This window comes from Arachis ipaensis, chromosome B6, assembly GCF_059453495.1.
Source record: "Arachis ipaensis isolate K30076 ecotype BB chromosome B6, ASM5945349v1, whole genome shotgun sequence".
NCBI classification, from domain to species: domain Eukaryota; kingdom Viridiplantae; phylum Streptophyta; class Magnoliopsida; order Fabales; family Fabaceae; genus Arachis; species Arachis ipaensis.
This window is the reverse complement of record NC_142441.1, coordinates 152,269,968-152,284,188: the sequence shown is the minus strand read 5'-3', so window position 1 is coordinate 152,284,188 and position 14,221 is coordinate 152,269,968. Positions and strand designations below refer to the sequence as shown.

Here is a 14,221-nt window from a genome sequence, read left to right as displayed (position 1 = left end):
AATAAATTTATAATTGTTTTTTTTCATGTTTTTATATTATGTAAATATTAAATAATAATTTTATTATTATTTATACAAAGCCAAAAATAGTATATTGTATATACTTTTCTTTAGTATAATATTATAATTAATTTTTAATATAATTAAATTTTTTGTATCTCATTTGAATTTGAAGATAATATATTCAACTTTTATCTTTCTTTTTTTGTTATCGTTAATTAAAAAACTGCAATTTGTCTTAGATAAATAAGTAAGTAGGATGGAATTATTGTATTTTTACTTTTAAGGCACCAAAAAAGGTCATTGTATTTTTTGTTAAAAATAAATGGTTAGTTAAACGACAAAATAAACTACTAAAATTTATCTAGATAAAAACATTTTAATATTTAATACGTGAGTAAATTTAAAATATTTTTAACAATAAAAGTAAATAATTAAAGTAATGGGGCATCTATTATATATACCCCATATATTAGTAAGTGGGGACATTTGCCCTCAGCCTCTTCTATGTGTGTCCGTCGATGGTTATGTATGATTGATTTATATGTATATATACATTAAAAAATAACCATCACATCAGCCATATATTTTTACTTATGGTATTCTATATATTTTTAATATATGTTCTGAGCTTATATTTTATATAAATAACTTATAACTTACTAGTATATACATAGCATGATATTCTTTTTTCTTTTGACAGGGTTTTTGTTAAGGAGATGAGATCAAATGATCAATTGATAAAAGGAACATTGCTAAATCATATTATTTTATATCAATTTTCTTTTTAACATTGCTATTTCTAAATTTAAAATCTTAAGCAACTTCATAGTTATAGTATCTATCAAAGAAAAAAGTTGAAGCTTTTAATGGATAAAAAATTTGTAAGTTTTCTATTCTTAAATGATTTAACGGGCTTTGCTACTCCTTAGGATACTCTTTAATACAATATCTTTTAAAATTATAAAAAACATTTGCATGAAATTATAGTATTCCTAATGTGTTTGCATGTCTTGTCTCATATCTCATATAGTCTCTGAGCCATATTTAACAAAATTTAATGACTAGAGAAAAGAAAATGTAAATGTTTAAGTGAGAATCATAAGATTCATAACAGAATAGTACAAGGATGGTGAAATGGCAAATTGAATACTCCTTGTGGCTCGAGATTTTAGGAATTGAATTTGTGGCAGAAGGAATCAGAGAGATTGACTGATGCTACAACACATTAAGATAGTAAGTAGTATTCACCAGTCTTCATGATTCTCCAACACAAGTTTGATTACCACTTTTGAGAAAATGGAATCTAGTGGCACCAATTATCACAAGATGGAAAACTGGAAAAGTTGTTGAACACAGCATCAAGCAGAGATATATATAGAAATGATTAATCTTCTTATCGAATATATGCCTAAAACTTCTACTTTAGACATCACACATGTCACATGTATTAAAAGCACCTTATAACCTGTTTAAATTACATCACATCATTGTACGTGAGAATTTAAATTAGAAAAACCTGTAAGAAAAAAGTGAACAATAAAATCTCTTTTTTTTTGTGAACTTTTTTTAACAGTTTTATACAAGATGCTGAAAACAAAAAGCATCATTATCAAGAGTTATATTGCTGATACATGATTATGGAAGATAATTTAACCATGGCCAACATAAGAAAGCAACAATTAACTTATAAATCAAGACCCCATCGATATGGAATATGATTAAGCAATGCATAAACTATTTTCAGAAAGTCAAAATCAAACAATGCTAACCTTGATTACCTGAATGAGACCAATATTGCATGAACCCAGGGAGAGTGATACAATAGTTTTAGATCATGACATAATAGGCAGCAACCAATATAGTCTAATAGACAATCACATTGAGAAGAACTCAAAAGCAATGGCATAATTAGGCATTACTAATAATATATTCTAATATGAAATATCTTGGGGTGATGATGAATTGAGATGTTAATGGTGAAGTGTTAAACATATACCACTAAAGAGTACAAAATTACTGAAACATACACTACATGCAAAAGATCTTTTTTGCAACTCTCACCATAAGAACATCTCCATTTAAAGATCAACTTATCTGTCTCACAAACAAGAACGTTAGCAGGTAGATGGAACGTTGGCCAATAATCTATTAAGTTTCACTTGACCATTTTGATGTTCAAGCCCCTCCTTTCCCACCCCAGATATATAAACCCGCATCTCACCCTGAGCAACGAGTTCGAATATGCATGTGTCCCCAAAATTGATGTCATTATCGCGAACAAAGGCCATCCATCCACCACAAAAGGTATGCACCGTTCTGCCTTTTGCGTCTGGTACAGAGTTCACAGTCCAACTTTCACCTCTTAAATTTCGAAGAATAATTTCTGTTTTGTAGGCTGGGAGATGTGCAGCGGAGAACTGGTATGGGATTTTCTACAATGTGACAGGTATTCATGGTTTAGCATTGAAATCAAAAGCATACTCTATAAAAGAACATGTGAAAGTGGAAGCTAAATATTTTGTAGAACTCACCAAAGTGTATGATCCACTGACATTGAACTTTTTCATGATTTTCACAAAATTAGGAAAAGGGGAAGTAAAGGCTTGAGCCACTCTTTGTTCATCGAGTGCAAACAACATTCTCAAACCAGCATTAGCTTGTGAGCTTAATTCATCTTCAACACGATGCCTCTTCTGAGCAGCTGTCTCTGCTTATAGTTCAAATATAGTTCAAAATGCAACATGATGTCATGATATAGAAGGTAGAAACTTCTACAAATAAAAATTTTAAAAATTTAAAATAATCATAATAAAAAAAAAGTTCAGCATTTACTCTAGGAGTTGATTATATCCTTGTACTCAAGAAATAAAACAAAGTCCTAAATGTTTGTTGTAGAAACAGAAGATAGGCAACTACATTAAATTAGCGTTGAGAGGGTAACCTATTGGACAAATGGAGAAGAAAAAAACTTACCCAACTTTTTATTGGCAGCTTTCGTCCGATTGCCAAGCCCCGTTTTCTTAGAAGAATTTGATCTTTTACCAGATTTCCTTAATTCAATGGAAAAAGCAGCTTCTTGACCAACCTTTGACCGCTTTTTAACTGATTGATCAACATTTATTATGCTTTTTGGGTTGTCTTTAGGATTCACTGACATATATCTTGAAGCCTTATGGCAAGTGATAGCATGTCCTGCACTAGGGTTACTTAAATCTGGTTTCGCAACCGGGTCTTGTAGATCTTTTCCACCTCCAGCAATACGAACAAGTAATTCACACTCATGCACGAGTTCAAAAATGCAGACATCTCCAACCTTTATGTTATTGCCACGCACAAAGGCCATCCATCCTCCACAGAGAGTGTGACTTGTATGCACTCTTGTTGATGGCACAGAATTAACAGTCCAATGTTCTCCTTTCAAATTATGGAGGATAATCTTTATCTTGCAGTTTGGGAGATGTGCCATTGAAAATTGATACGGGATATTCTGCATTATCCCAATCAGAAATCAGTATCAAGAAGAGTTTTATGTGTGTAAAACTTACATCCACATTATATATTTTCATGCATATGGTTAGAGAGAAGTAATATTTGTAATTGTTAAAAAAATTTCTATAATACATTCTACTAAAAACCTTCTCAAATCAAGAACCAGGGAACGTAGCAACCCACCAGAGTATATGAACCGCTAACGTTGAAGCTCTTCATGATCCTTACAAAATATGGAAAAGATGAAGTAAATGATCGAGCTACTTTTTTCTCATCATGTGCTGCTAAGTTTGATAGTGAAATACCATTCAGAATATATTGATCAGCATCTGTATTGAATTGAACAATTCAAGCAAGCAAGAGTTTAGGATTTTATAGAAAGTACCAGTTCATCATGCAAGATTGGATTAATTTTAGTAGACCTTTTCTGTGTGACTCAAAATAAATAAATAAAATTAACTTTACCTTCATCTTCATTGCTATTTCCCACATGAAAAGGCAACGGGATGTCATTAGTTGAACATGCTCTGGAAGTTTCTTCTTTTTCTTTGAACATACTAATAGGTTTTACTAACTCATATTGCAATATGTCTTTCCCAACTATACTCAGCTTAAGTTCCTGGTTGTCGGCATTGTTGCCTCTCATTTTCTTTGTAGCCCCTTCAACAATGACATCCAGAGAGGATTTCTCATTCCTATCTCTTTTGTGACCTCTTATATTATCAAAGTTGCCTGAATTTTGACTGCATTCAGAATTAAATCCCAGTTTTTCACATTTATTCTTGTCAAATACTTGCACGGTAAAATTTAGGTAACCTTCATATCTGAAAACCAACAGATCACCGCATTCCAGACGATGATCTCCCACAAACGATGGCCATCCCTGATGGAAGAACATATCATTTTCCATCTTAATTAATTGAACTGGCCAAGATTTTCCACTAGGGCCTGTTACTGAAACTAAGCCATCAGCCCTACCCTGCAAGTGATGAATGAATGCAGCAGGAATTTTCTGCAACAAGAGAATTCTCTTTCAAACATCAAAATCCCAAGAAGCAATGCAGCAATATAAATGAGATGAACCAATTTCATTCCTCGCTTAGAGACAGTGACACTGGGAACATAGGAAAATATTAAACTGTGAACCACTACAACAGAATTAGATAACTGCTTTTACAAAGGACCACTTTCTACAACAATACTCACAAAGGGTCACTTTTTCAGAAAGTTTAGTACTCCGCTGTATCCACAAACACAGACTAGTTTCCCAGCATCACTTTCAATATATGAGCTCTTTTTCTCAATCTTTGAAAATGTACAACATATTTTTTGTGCATACAACATACTTTGTTAAATCATAATATATTGAATGCCAGTATATTATTAGATAAGTCAGAATTAGCTAGGATTTCACGCATTTTACATAACACTTGAGGTATCACTGGGTAACTTATGATGGTTTCATACATTTCATAACACTTGAGTATAATTAGACAAATTATGATTTTGAAGCTTGAAAACATGCAATTACAACAACAACAACAGAGAGAGAGAGAGAGAGAGAGAGAGAGAGAGAGAGAGAGAGAGAGAGGAATTTTACCAGCTTCTCAGGAGTGGAAGAATAAAACTCATAGAACTGAGGCTTTCTCACATTCAAGTTCCCTTCACAGCCACAGCTCTCGCAGGCCATTCACAAAAATCAAACATTCAATTCACAATCCCTAACTCTTTCTTCTTCTTCTTCTTCCTCTTCTTCCTCTTCTTTCTCTCCCTTCTTGTTAAAATTCAAGCTACAATGTTGATCTTTCTCAACATCAATAACCACACACAGCACCTGAAAAGGGAAAAAAAAATCAGAAGACGATCAAAGCTAATCTAGCCAACTAGAACAAAATGCGAACGATTTACAGAAAAACGAATAGAAATCAGCAATATATATATATGTAAAAGAAAATTGCATACCTTAGGTTCCAAAGCGAAATTGAGAAACCCTAACACGAAGTGTGAAACTGTTTTTTCTAAATTAAAAAAGAAAAATTCTTCCCTTTTGGGAAATCTATGGAGCAACCTTGAGTTTGGTCATTTCTCTTTGATTATTTCAATTTTTTTCATTTGGGTCTCGTTCGTAATCGTATGCGGTATGCCACAGTCTATGCTGCTTCATCGAGTTTTTCTTGCCTGCTATTTTGTAAAATGCAGTGCGGGCGCGTGTAATTCACTTCAAATGAAACGACGCCGTTTAGCTATCGGCAAGCATGCATCATGCAGCAGGGGGCGCGTGAGAATCAGGTTCACTGTGCCACGTGGAGGTAAGTGTATGGAGATGTAAATGGTTCATCAGCGTCCTATGCTACTGTAGCAGGTTCTTACTGTACATGTAAAAAACGAGGAGGTGAATGCTTATTCTAATACGAGGGTTATTTTTTGTTACATACTTACATTATAAACACAGATATTAGAGGCAAAAAAAAAAAAAAAAAAACGATACGGGCCAAAATAATGAAAAGAGGAATGCTAGGGCAGCAATTTTTATTATTTGTAACTATCAAATAGTCATTAATGATAATTTTAATGGTATAAGATTAATGTGAAATTTCATCTAATGACTCACTTCTTTTTGTTGGTTACATATATTATGATTATTTGAGATTTTATTTTAGGAAGAATATAATTCTTCTTTTATATAGAAAATCTAAATTTGATATTACTAATTACTAATTAAAAAATATATATTACTTTAGCCGTTTATGTGTTGACTCACTAAATTTATTTTTTCTTTGTCAATCAAACCTATCACACATTATAATTTGGGCCTAAATTCTCAATTTGGGATTTCTCTTTAGTTGGGTTGACTTCTTAAACTTGGGTGCCAACTGCGAAGTGCCAATTTTTTTAAATTATAAGTTATATTAGTCCCATATTGTAAACAGTAAAGGAGCATTCAACAAAAAAAAGTTCATACAACACAAACAAATCAGAACTCAGATTCAAATTAAATGAGAATTTTCTCTTAAAGATTGGGTTAAATTTAATATAGATGGTGCACAACAAAATACATAAAGAAATATGGGGTGTGGAGAACTAATCAGAATATACCTTGGGGCGTGGATAGGAGGATTGATGGCGAATTTTGGGCAATGTAGCATCGATGAAGCTGAACTATGGAAAATTCTTCATGGACTTAATATGGCGTGGCATATGAGAATGCGCCGTGTGATAGTGGAAACAGACTCCGAGATCTCATTCAAGAGCATATCTAAGTCCAGACCTTCCTGCAAATGTCACAATGCTTTAATCAGAAGAGTTAATAGTCAAAATCGTCCCTGAAAGATACCTCGATCTCCATATGAATTCCCGAAAGATAAAGTTAATCAAAATCGTCCCCGAAAGATGATGGATATGACCACGTTAGTCCTTCCGTCATCTCGTCTGCTGAGCTGGCTAACGTTGGGTGACGTGTTCCGTTAAGTACCCACGTGGCACAGTAACAAAACGACGCCGTTTTGATTCAATAGCCTCCAGGTCTTGATACGACGTCGTTTAGTGTCCATAGGTGTTTGATACAATCAACCTTCTATCTTCCTCAACCTTCCCAAAGTCGCATAGATCCTTAACCAATAATCACTATCCCGGTGCTATAGTTATCCACAGCTCTACCAATGCCACCATCAGTCACAAGCATTTATTCCTCATCTTTAACTCTAACCAATTCTTTCCTTGTGTCTTTTTTCTCACAAATTGAGTCCCAGTTTATGTGCAGGAGTGACTTTGAAAGGTTGGGTCATGGCGATCACTAGGGGTGGCAAAACGGGTCGAGCCCGTCGGGCCGATCCGCTAAACCCGCTAAAAAAGGTGGGTCGGACTAGGATTTGGAGCCTGCCAAATTAAAAAAGCCCGCCAAACCCGCACCGTCAAATTGGCGGGTTTTGGCGGGGCGGGGCGGGCCGGTCCGCTGGGCCGAAGATTTTTATTTTTCTTTTTTTTATTAAATAAAAGTGTAATTACTATTATAAAATTAATAATTATAGAATTTTTAAACACTTTTTTCATTTTTTGTTTTTATTCTTCTTTTAGTTATTAACTTTATTTATTTTATTTTATAATTTTGTATATATGCTCAAATTATGTGACTTATTTTTTAAAATAAAGATGATTCTATTGACAAATATTATTTTGAACAATTTTATTGAAGTTAAAAATAAAAAAAAATAGTAAAAAATTATATTATAATTTGACTATTTTTTATTTGTATTTGATTTTTTAATTATTATTTTTTAGTTAATTTTAATGAATTTTATTTAAAAAAAATAAAGAAGCGGGCTAGCCCGCCAACCCGCCAATCCACCATAAAGCGGGGCGGGCTAGCATTTTGAACCCATTTTAGTTGGCGGGGCGGGGCGGGGCGGGTTGGGGCGGGCCGGCCCGCTTTGCCACCCCTAGCGATCACAGCCATTTGCTAATTCCTCATCCAATTACAGCATTACATGATCTCAATAGGTAAAGCAAATTGCTTGTGGGGATAGTAATTGTTTAGCACTCACCACCATCTCTCACAAGCATTTCATCATACAGTTTCCTTGCAACCTCAACCTTCCCCCTTTTGACCAAACAATTCAGCAACGAATTAGAAGCGACAACACTAACGAAACAACCATGCACTTCCCGCACTGTATAGAATAATCATAGGGCATCATCAACCATCCCAGAATCTCTGTAGGCTCAAATCAGAGAATTCAGAGACTCATGGGTAGGTTTCAAGTTCCCAACTTTCATGCTGTTCAGAACCAGCTCAATCTCGGAGAACACTCTGAATCTTGCCAAGAGCTTAAAAAGAGAGGAATAAGCAAAGCCATCAAGGGAACAAGAAAAGGGTCTCGAGTTAGCCCAGTCAAAGAACTTCAAACCCAGCTCGGGGTCGTGTATTCGGTCTAGAACGAAATGAGCAACGTCCGAAACTAGAACCTCAGATTCTGCAAAGCGAGACTCGAGGGAGTCCCGCCAATGGGCGTGGGTTGCCAGAATTCGAACGGCGTCAATAACGAGTGGGACTGAAGCGGGTCGGCGTAAAGGTGGTGGCTTTGGGGTGGTTACGTGGATTGATTCGAGCGAGGATGGCCTTTGATATTGGATTTTGAGTGTTATGGTGCCAATCATTTGTGAAAGACAAGTTCTCTTCTTGGAGCTGCTTGATTGTAGACCGCGATTTATTTATCATTGAATTTAGGATTAGGGTTCATCATCTAAGGGACTGATTTGATTTTTTTTAACGTACTTACTTTGTCAGCAACTGCAGCGTACACGTAGGCGTCATCCACCTAGGCAGTTAACGGAACACGTCACCCAACGTTAGCCAGCTCAGCAGACGAGATGACGGAAGGACTAATGTGGTCATGTCCGTCATCTTTCGGGGACGATTTTGATTAACTTTATCTTTCGGAGACTCATATGAAGATCGAGGTATCTTTTAGGGACGATTTTGAGTATTAACTCTTAATCAGAAATATAGAGAAAATAAAATTGAAGCCTTGGCAAGTTAAATTCAAACACATATATAGAGAAGCTAACTCATGTGCAAATTGGTTAGCTAAACGTAATCTTGATTGTGAGCAAGGATTTCAATTTGTTGATGTGGCTGCTGAGGAACTTGTTCCTAAACCGAATGATGATGCCAAAGGGGTTCAAATACCCCGCTTTGTACCTGCTTAATTGATCATTGTTTTTGTATTTTTTCTTTTGGGCTTATGCCCCTCTTTTTACCAAAAAAAAAAAAAGTTATATTAGTCCCTAATTTTTATATTTTTAATGGAACAAATGTTATATGTAATATTATGAGATAATACCTAAACCAAAAGTGATTTGGACCTAGACGTATGGTTCAATTTCTCCATATGAAGAATTCAATTTATAATATTGATACAATTCGACTTATCTGAATAGTAATGGAAATACTTATAAAAAACTTTAATATTTAAATTAATAAAAGTTTAAAGTAAATTTAAGTAAATTAAAATTAAAAAATATTTAAATTTGACAGTATATTTTTAGAGGTAGACGATAACTTAGTCATTATTTTTTAATTTTTCTATTTATAATAGTAGGTAATTTTTTTTTATTGTTTGAGAAATTATCCCACATTAAAATAGTAGCTGAGTTATAGATAAAGATGACAATAGGTTCTTCATGAAAAAAAAAAAAAAAATCCTCTTCCATTTTCCGTTCCCATTTGATAAAATGTCTCAGTCTCATCATATTCTCATCATGAGTCTTTATTTTATTTTCCTCCACTTGCATATCCATTGTTATTAAACTTTAAAACATAAAAAAAATTAATAAAATTATAATAAAATTCAATACAATTTAACTAAATGTTTCAAATTAAAACACAATCTCAACACAAATTTAACATAATTAATATACATACAAAATTTTTAACATACAAATTAAAATAAAATAAAATAAAACAGTTTTCCACAAATATTGGGAATAAATTAGGATAATATCACTATGTATACATACACATATAAGGATATTTAACTAAATTTCTCTTCATGAAGATTTTGCGAGTCCATAGAGATACCTTAATCTCCACTCTCGTCCCCATTTATTCGCGGACAGGTCCTTATCTCGATAGAGGATTTTACGAGTCTTGATTAGTTTTCAGTAAAAATTTAGGTGCAGTCAATTTCAAGTGAAGTTGATAGTTAAGAACCGTTAGATAAAAATTTAGTCAAATCAGTTAAATTATCTAACGACTCTCAACTATCCACTTCATGTGAAATCGTCTACACTTAAATTTTCACCTTAGTTTCCCGTTGTAGGTAATCTTTGTGGATATCTGTAGGTGCATGGTTTTTTGTCATTCCTATTTTCTAATTGTAGAAGGCATTTGAAGTAGTTACAAGATCTTGCTTGCCTTATAAGTTGGATCAGACACAGATTCTGATGTTTGTGTCCCAAATAAATCGAGTAGATTGATCCACATAATTTCTTAAACTAGTCTGATTGGATTTGATGAGTTTCTATGAATCCTTTATGAAACTGGATTAACTATTTGAATTATGACTTTAATTTTAGACTATAATATAAACATCTACTTTTTTTGTAATGTATATTTTTTATTTTTTGTTATTAAAAATAATTCATAAAAAATAAGAAAAATAAAAAAAATGGTATTTTTTACCATAAAAAGTTATACAATTACTAATGTAGCAAATAATAATACAAATATGATATTTTTTTGTGTCATCATAATTTTACATATTCATCATGTTAAATAAAAATTAGAATATATGTTGCAACAAAGCTCCCTTAAAAATAAAAATGATCAAAGCCTAAGCTTTGGAGTAGTCGAATACTTGGATTTTTTTATTGCATAAATAAACACAACAGTTAAAAAATATTAATATATAAAAATAAAATAAAAATTAATTTATTTTTAATAAACAATTAAAAAAAATTGAACACCACACTTTCTTATCCTATTTATATATATAATATATCCTATTCATTGAAAGGAAGTGCTATGAAAGAAAAGTGTTGGGCTGACGAAAGGTCCAAAAGAGACTCCGGATGAAGTTGCTGGTGTGCCCTTTCTCCTTGATCCATGGATGTCAGCAGAGCTCAAGAGGAGCTCTGATACCATAATAAAATTGTGAAAGAACAGGAAAATAAAAGAATTGTGAAAGAAAAAGATGAAGAAATTTTATTGATTATTGATTGAATGAATTGTAAACTATGAAGGTAAAACTAAGTATATATAGAGTATTGGCCTATGAAAGATAAAATTAGATAAAGATAAAATAAAGATAAAGATAACTATAAGATAAGATAAAGACTAAATTATAATTTAATTTGTGTATTCTGTTGGGCTGAATTTGTGGGCCGTGAGACGTCTTTATTGTTGTCATGGGCTAAGATGGAAGAGTGGTTTAATACAATCTTTAAATATTATTTTCATTTCTACTTACCAAAATACTTACCAAAATACAATCATATTACATGTAAAAATTTCACCAATTAATTACTGCTTACAAAAATATATATTCGATATCTTATACAAATTATTATTATTATTATTATTATTATTATTATTATTATTATTATTATTATTATTATTATTATTATTATTATTATTACAAATAATTTTAATATATTAGCACGTTTGATTATTTTAGTGATATTTAGTTAAAAAATATGAATTAATATTTATAAATAAATATATATACTGATTTTTAATGCAATAGAGCTTTTTTTTTTTTACAAAATATCACTAAGTCTCAACTAGTAATACAAAATATTCATCTTGAAACCTATAACTATAAACCTATTGATTTAATATATTTTAGTAAAATCAGAAGAAAAAAAAATTGTGATTAATCCACTTGTAAAAAATTACTAATTTCTGAACCTTTTTATTTTAAAGTAGAGCGAATACCCATCTGACCCTAACAATTATCTCGAAAAAATAACGAGATTTCCAAGAAAAAAAATATCTAATTTAATTTTTGATTTTTTTTTGGATAAATCAATTTCTGTGTCAAAAAAAGGGTAAAAAACCTTAATAAGCCAAGTCAAGAATCATGTAACGTAAATACGCCAAAACGAAAATCGTTTCAGCAATAAGCCAAATCATATTTTTATATAATTCGAACCATGCTGGTTCGAATTCCATTTCTACATAATTCGAACCAGCTTGGTTCGAATTATACACAAACACATGCATACACGTAATTCGAACCAGCTTGGTTCGAATTACACACAAACACACGCACACACATAATTCGAACCAGCTTGGTTCGAATTACACACAAACACACGCACACACTAATTCGAACGAGCTTGGTTCGAATTAAACACAGTAATTCATGGTATAATTCGAATTATGCTGTTAAAAAATTAATAATTTATTTAAAAAAATTTATTAAAAAAATTAATAATTTAAAAATTAAAAAATATATATTTTTATTTCATATGTTAAAAAAAGCTAACAAAATATTTAATTACGAGACTTCTTTAAAATATTAATGAGCTATCAATTCGAATTCCATACAATACTTTTCTGTCCATTTTTAATAGTTTATGAATATTTTTTAATAAATTTTTTTAATAAATTTTTTTAAATTATAGTACAAAAAATATTTTATCCTATGCAAAACAATTTAAAAAAAATGGCTTAAAAAATGTTAGGAGTACTATAAAAATTTGTAATGTTATAATAACTTAGGTAAATACATGCATGTACTCAAATTTTAAATAAAATACTCTACATAGTCAATAATAATTTAAAAATGAAAGAAAATATTTTATTTCATACAAAATAATTAAAAAATATATTTTATTCTATACAAAATAATTTTAAAAAATGGCTTAAAAGATGTTATGAGTACTATAAAAGTTTGTAATATTCTAGTGATTTAGGTAAATACATGATAAAAATATTTTTTCTTTAATTTCTAAATTATTAGTGACTATGTGGAGTATTTCTTTAATGTCCTAAGTCATTAGAACATTACAAATTTTTATATTACTTCTAACATCTTTTAAGCCATTTTTTAAATTATTTTGCATAGAATAAAATATTTTTTTGTGGTATAATTTAAATAAATTTATTAAAAATATTATCGATTATATCATAAAAAAATATTTTATTCTATGCAAAATAATTTAAAAAATGGCTTAAAAGATGTTAGAAGTACTATAAAAATTTGTAATGTCCTAATGACTTAAGACATTAAAGAAATACTCCACATAGTCACTAATAATTTAGAAATTAAAGAAAAAATATTTTTATCATGTATTTACCTAAATCACTAGAATATTACAAACTTTTATAGTACTCATAACATCTTTTAAGCCATTTTTTAAAATTATTTTGTATAGAATAAAATATATTTTTTAATTATTTTATATGTAATAAAATATTTTCTTTCATTTCTAAATTATTATTGACTATGTAGAGTATTTTATTTAAAATTTGAGTACATGCATGTATTTACCTAAGTTATTATAACATTGTAAATTTTTATAGTACTCCTAACATTTTTTAAGCCATTTTTTTAAAATTATTTTGCATAGGATAAAATATTTTTTGTACTATAATTTAAAAAAATTTATTAAAAAAATTTATTAAAAAATATTCATGAACTATTAAAAATGGACGGAAAAGTATTGTATGGAATTCGAATTGATAACTCATTAATATTTTAAAGAAGTCTCGTAATTAAATATTTTGTTAGCTTTTTTTAACGTATGAAATAAAAATATATATTTTTTTAATTTTTAAATTATTAATTGTTTTAATAAAATTTTTTAAATAAATTATTAATTTTTTAACAGCATAATTCGAATTATACCATGAATTACTGTGTGTAATTCGAACCAAGCTGGTTCGAATTAGTGTGTGCGTGTGTTTGTGTGTAATTCGAACCAAACTGGTTCGAATTATGTAGAAATGGAATTGGAACCAACATGGTTCGAATTATATAAAAATATAATTTGGCTTATTGCTGAAACGATTTTCGCTTTGGCGTATTTACGTTACATGATTTTTGAAATGGCTTATTAAAGTTTTTTACCCTAAAAAAAATAACATTAATTTTTTTTAACATAAAAATTTTATTATTTTTTCGAAATAATTATCAGAGATCAAATTAAATTTTTTTTTATTAAAAAACTTCGTTATCTTTTAAGATAATTATCAGGTGCTGTTTTAGGGTTTTCTCTTTAAAGT

At 30.5% G+C, this 14,221-nt stretch overlaps 1 protein-coding gene across 4 annotated transcripts; it reads right to left on the bottom strand.

Moving 5' to 3' along the window:
- Window positions 1-1,882: 1,882 nt before the first annotated feature.
- Window positions 1,883-5,680, bottom strand: LOC107605709 (B3 domain-containing protein Os01g0723500). 4 transcript variants are annotated; one of them, XM_088490005.1, is made up of 7 exons: window positions 5,455-5,680; window positions 5,093-5,326; window positions 3,958-4,504; window positions 3,676-3,821; window positions 2,977-3,490; window positions 2,535-2,710; window positions 1,883-2,435 (listed from the first exon to the last, which is right to left on the bottom strand). In XM_088490005.1, exons 2-7 carry the CDS (start codon window positions 5,180-5,182, stop codon window positions 2,118-2,120), a joined length of 1,791 nt encoding a protein of 596 aa, XP_088346131.1. In that variant the 5' UTR covers window positions 5,183-5,326; window positions 5,455-5,680; the 3' UTR covers window positions 1,883-2,117. The 4 variants fall into 4 exon arrangements, with proteins under 4 accessions (XP_088346131.1, XP_088346130.1, XP_088346133.1 ...); XM_088490004.1 differs by having other exon boundaries at window positions 2,535-2,713; window positions 5,455-5,657; XM_088490007.1 differs by having other exon boundaries at window positions 3,958-4,606; window positions 5,455-5,613.
- Between the last annotated feature and the right edge of the window lie 8,541 nt (window positions 5,681-14,221).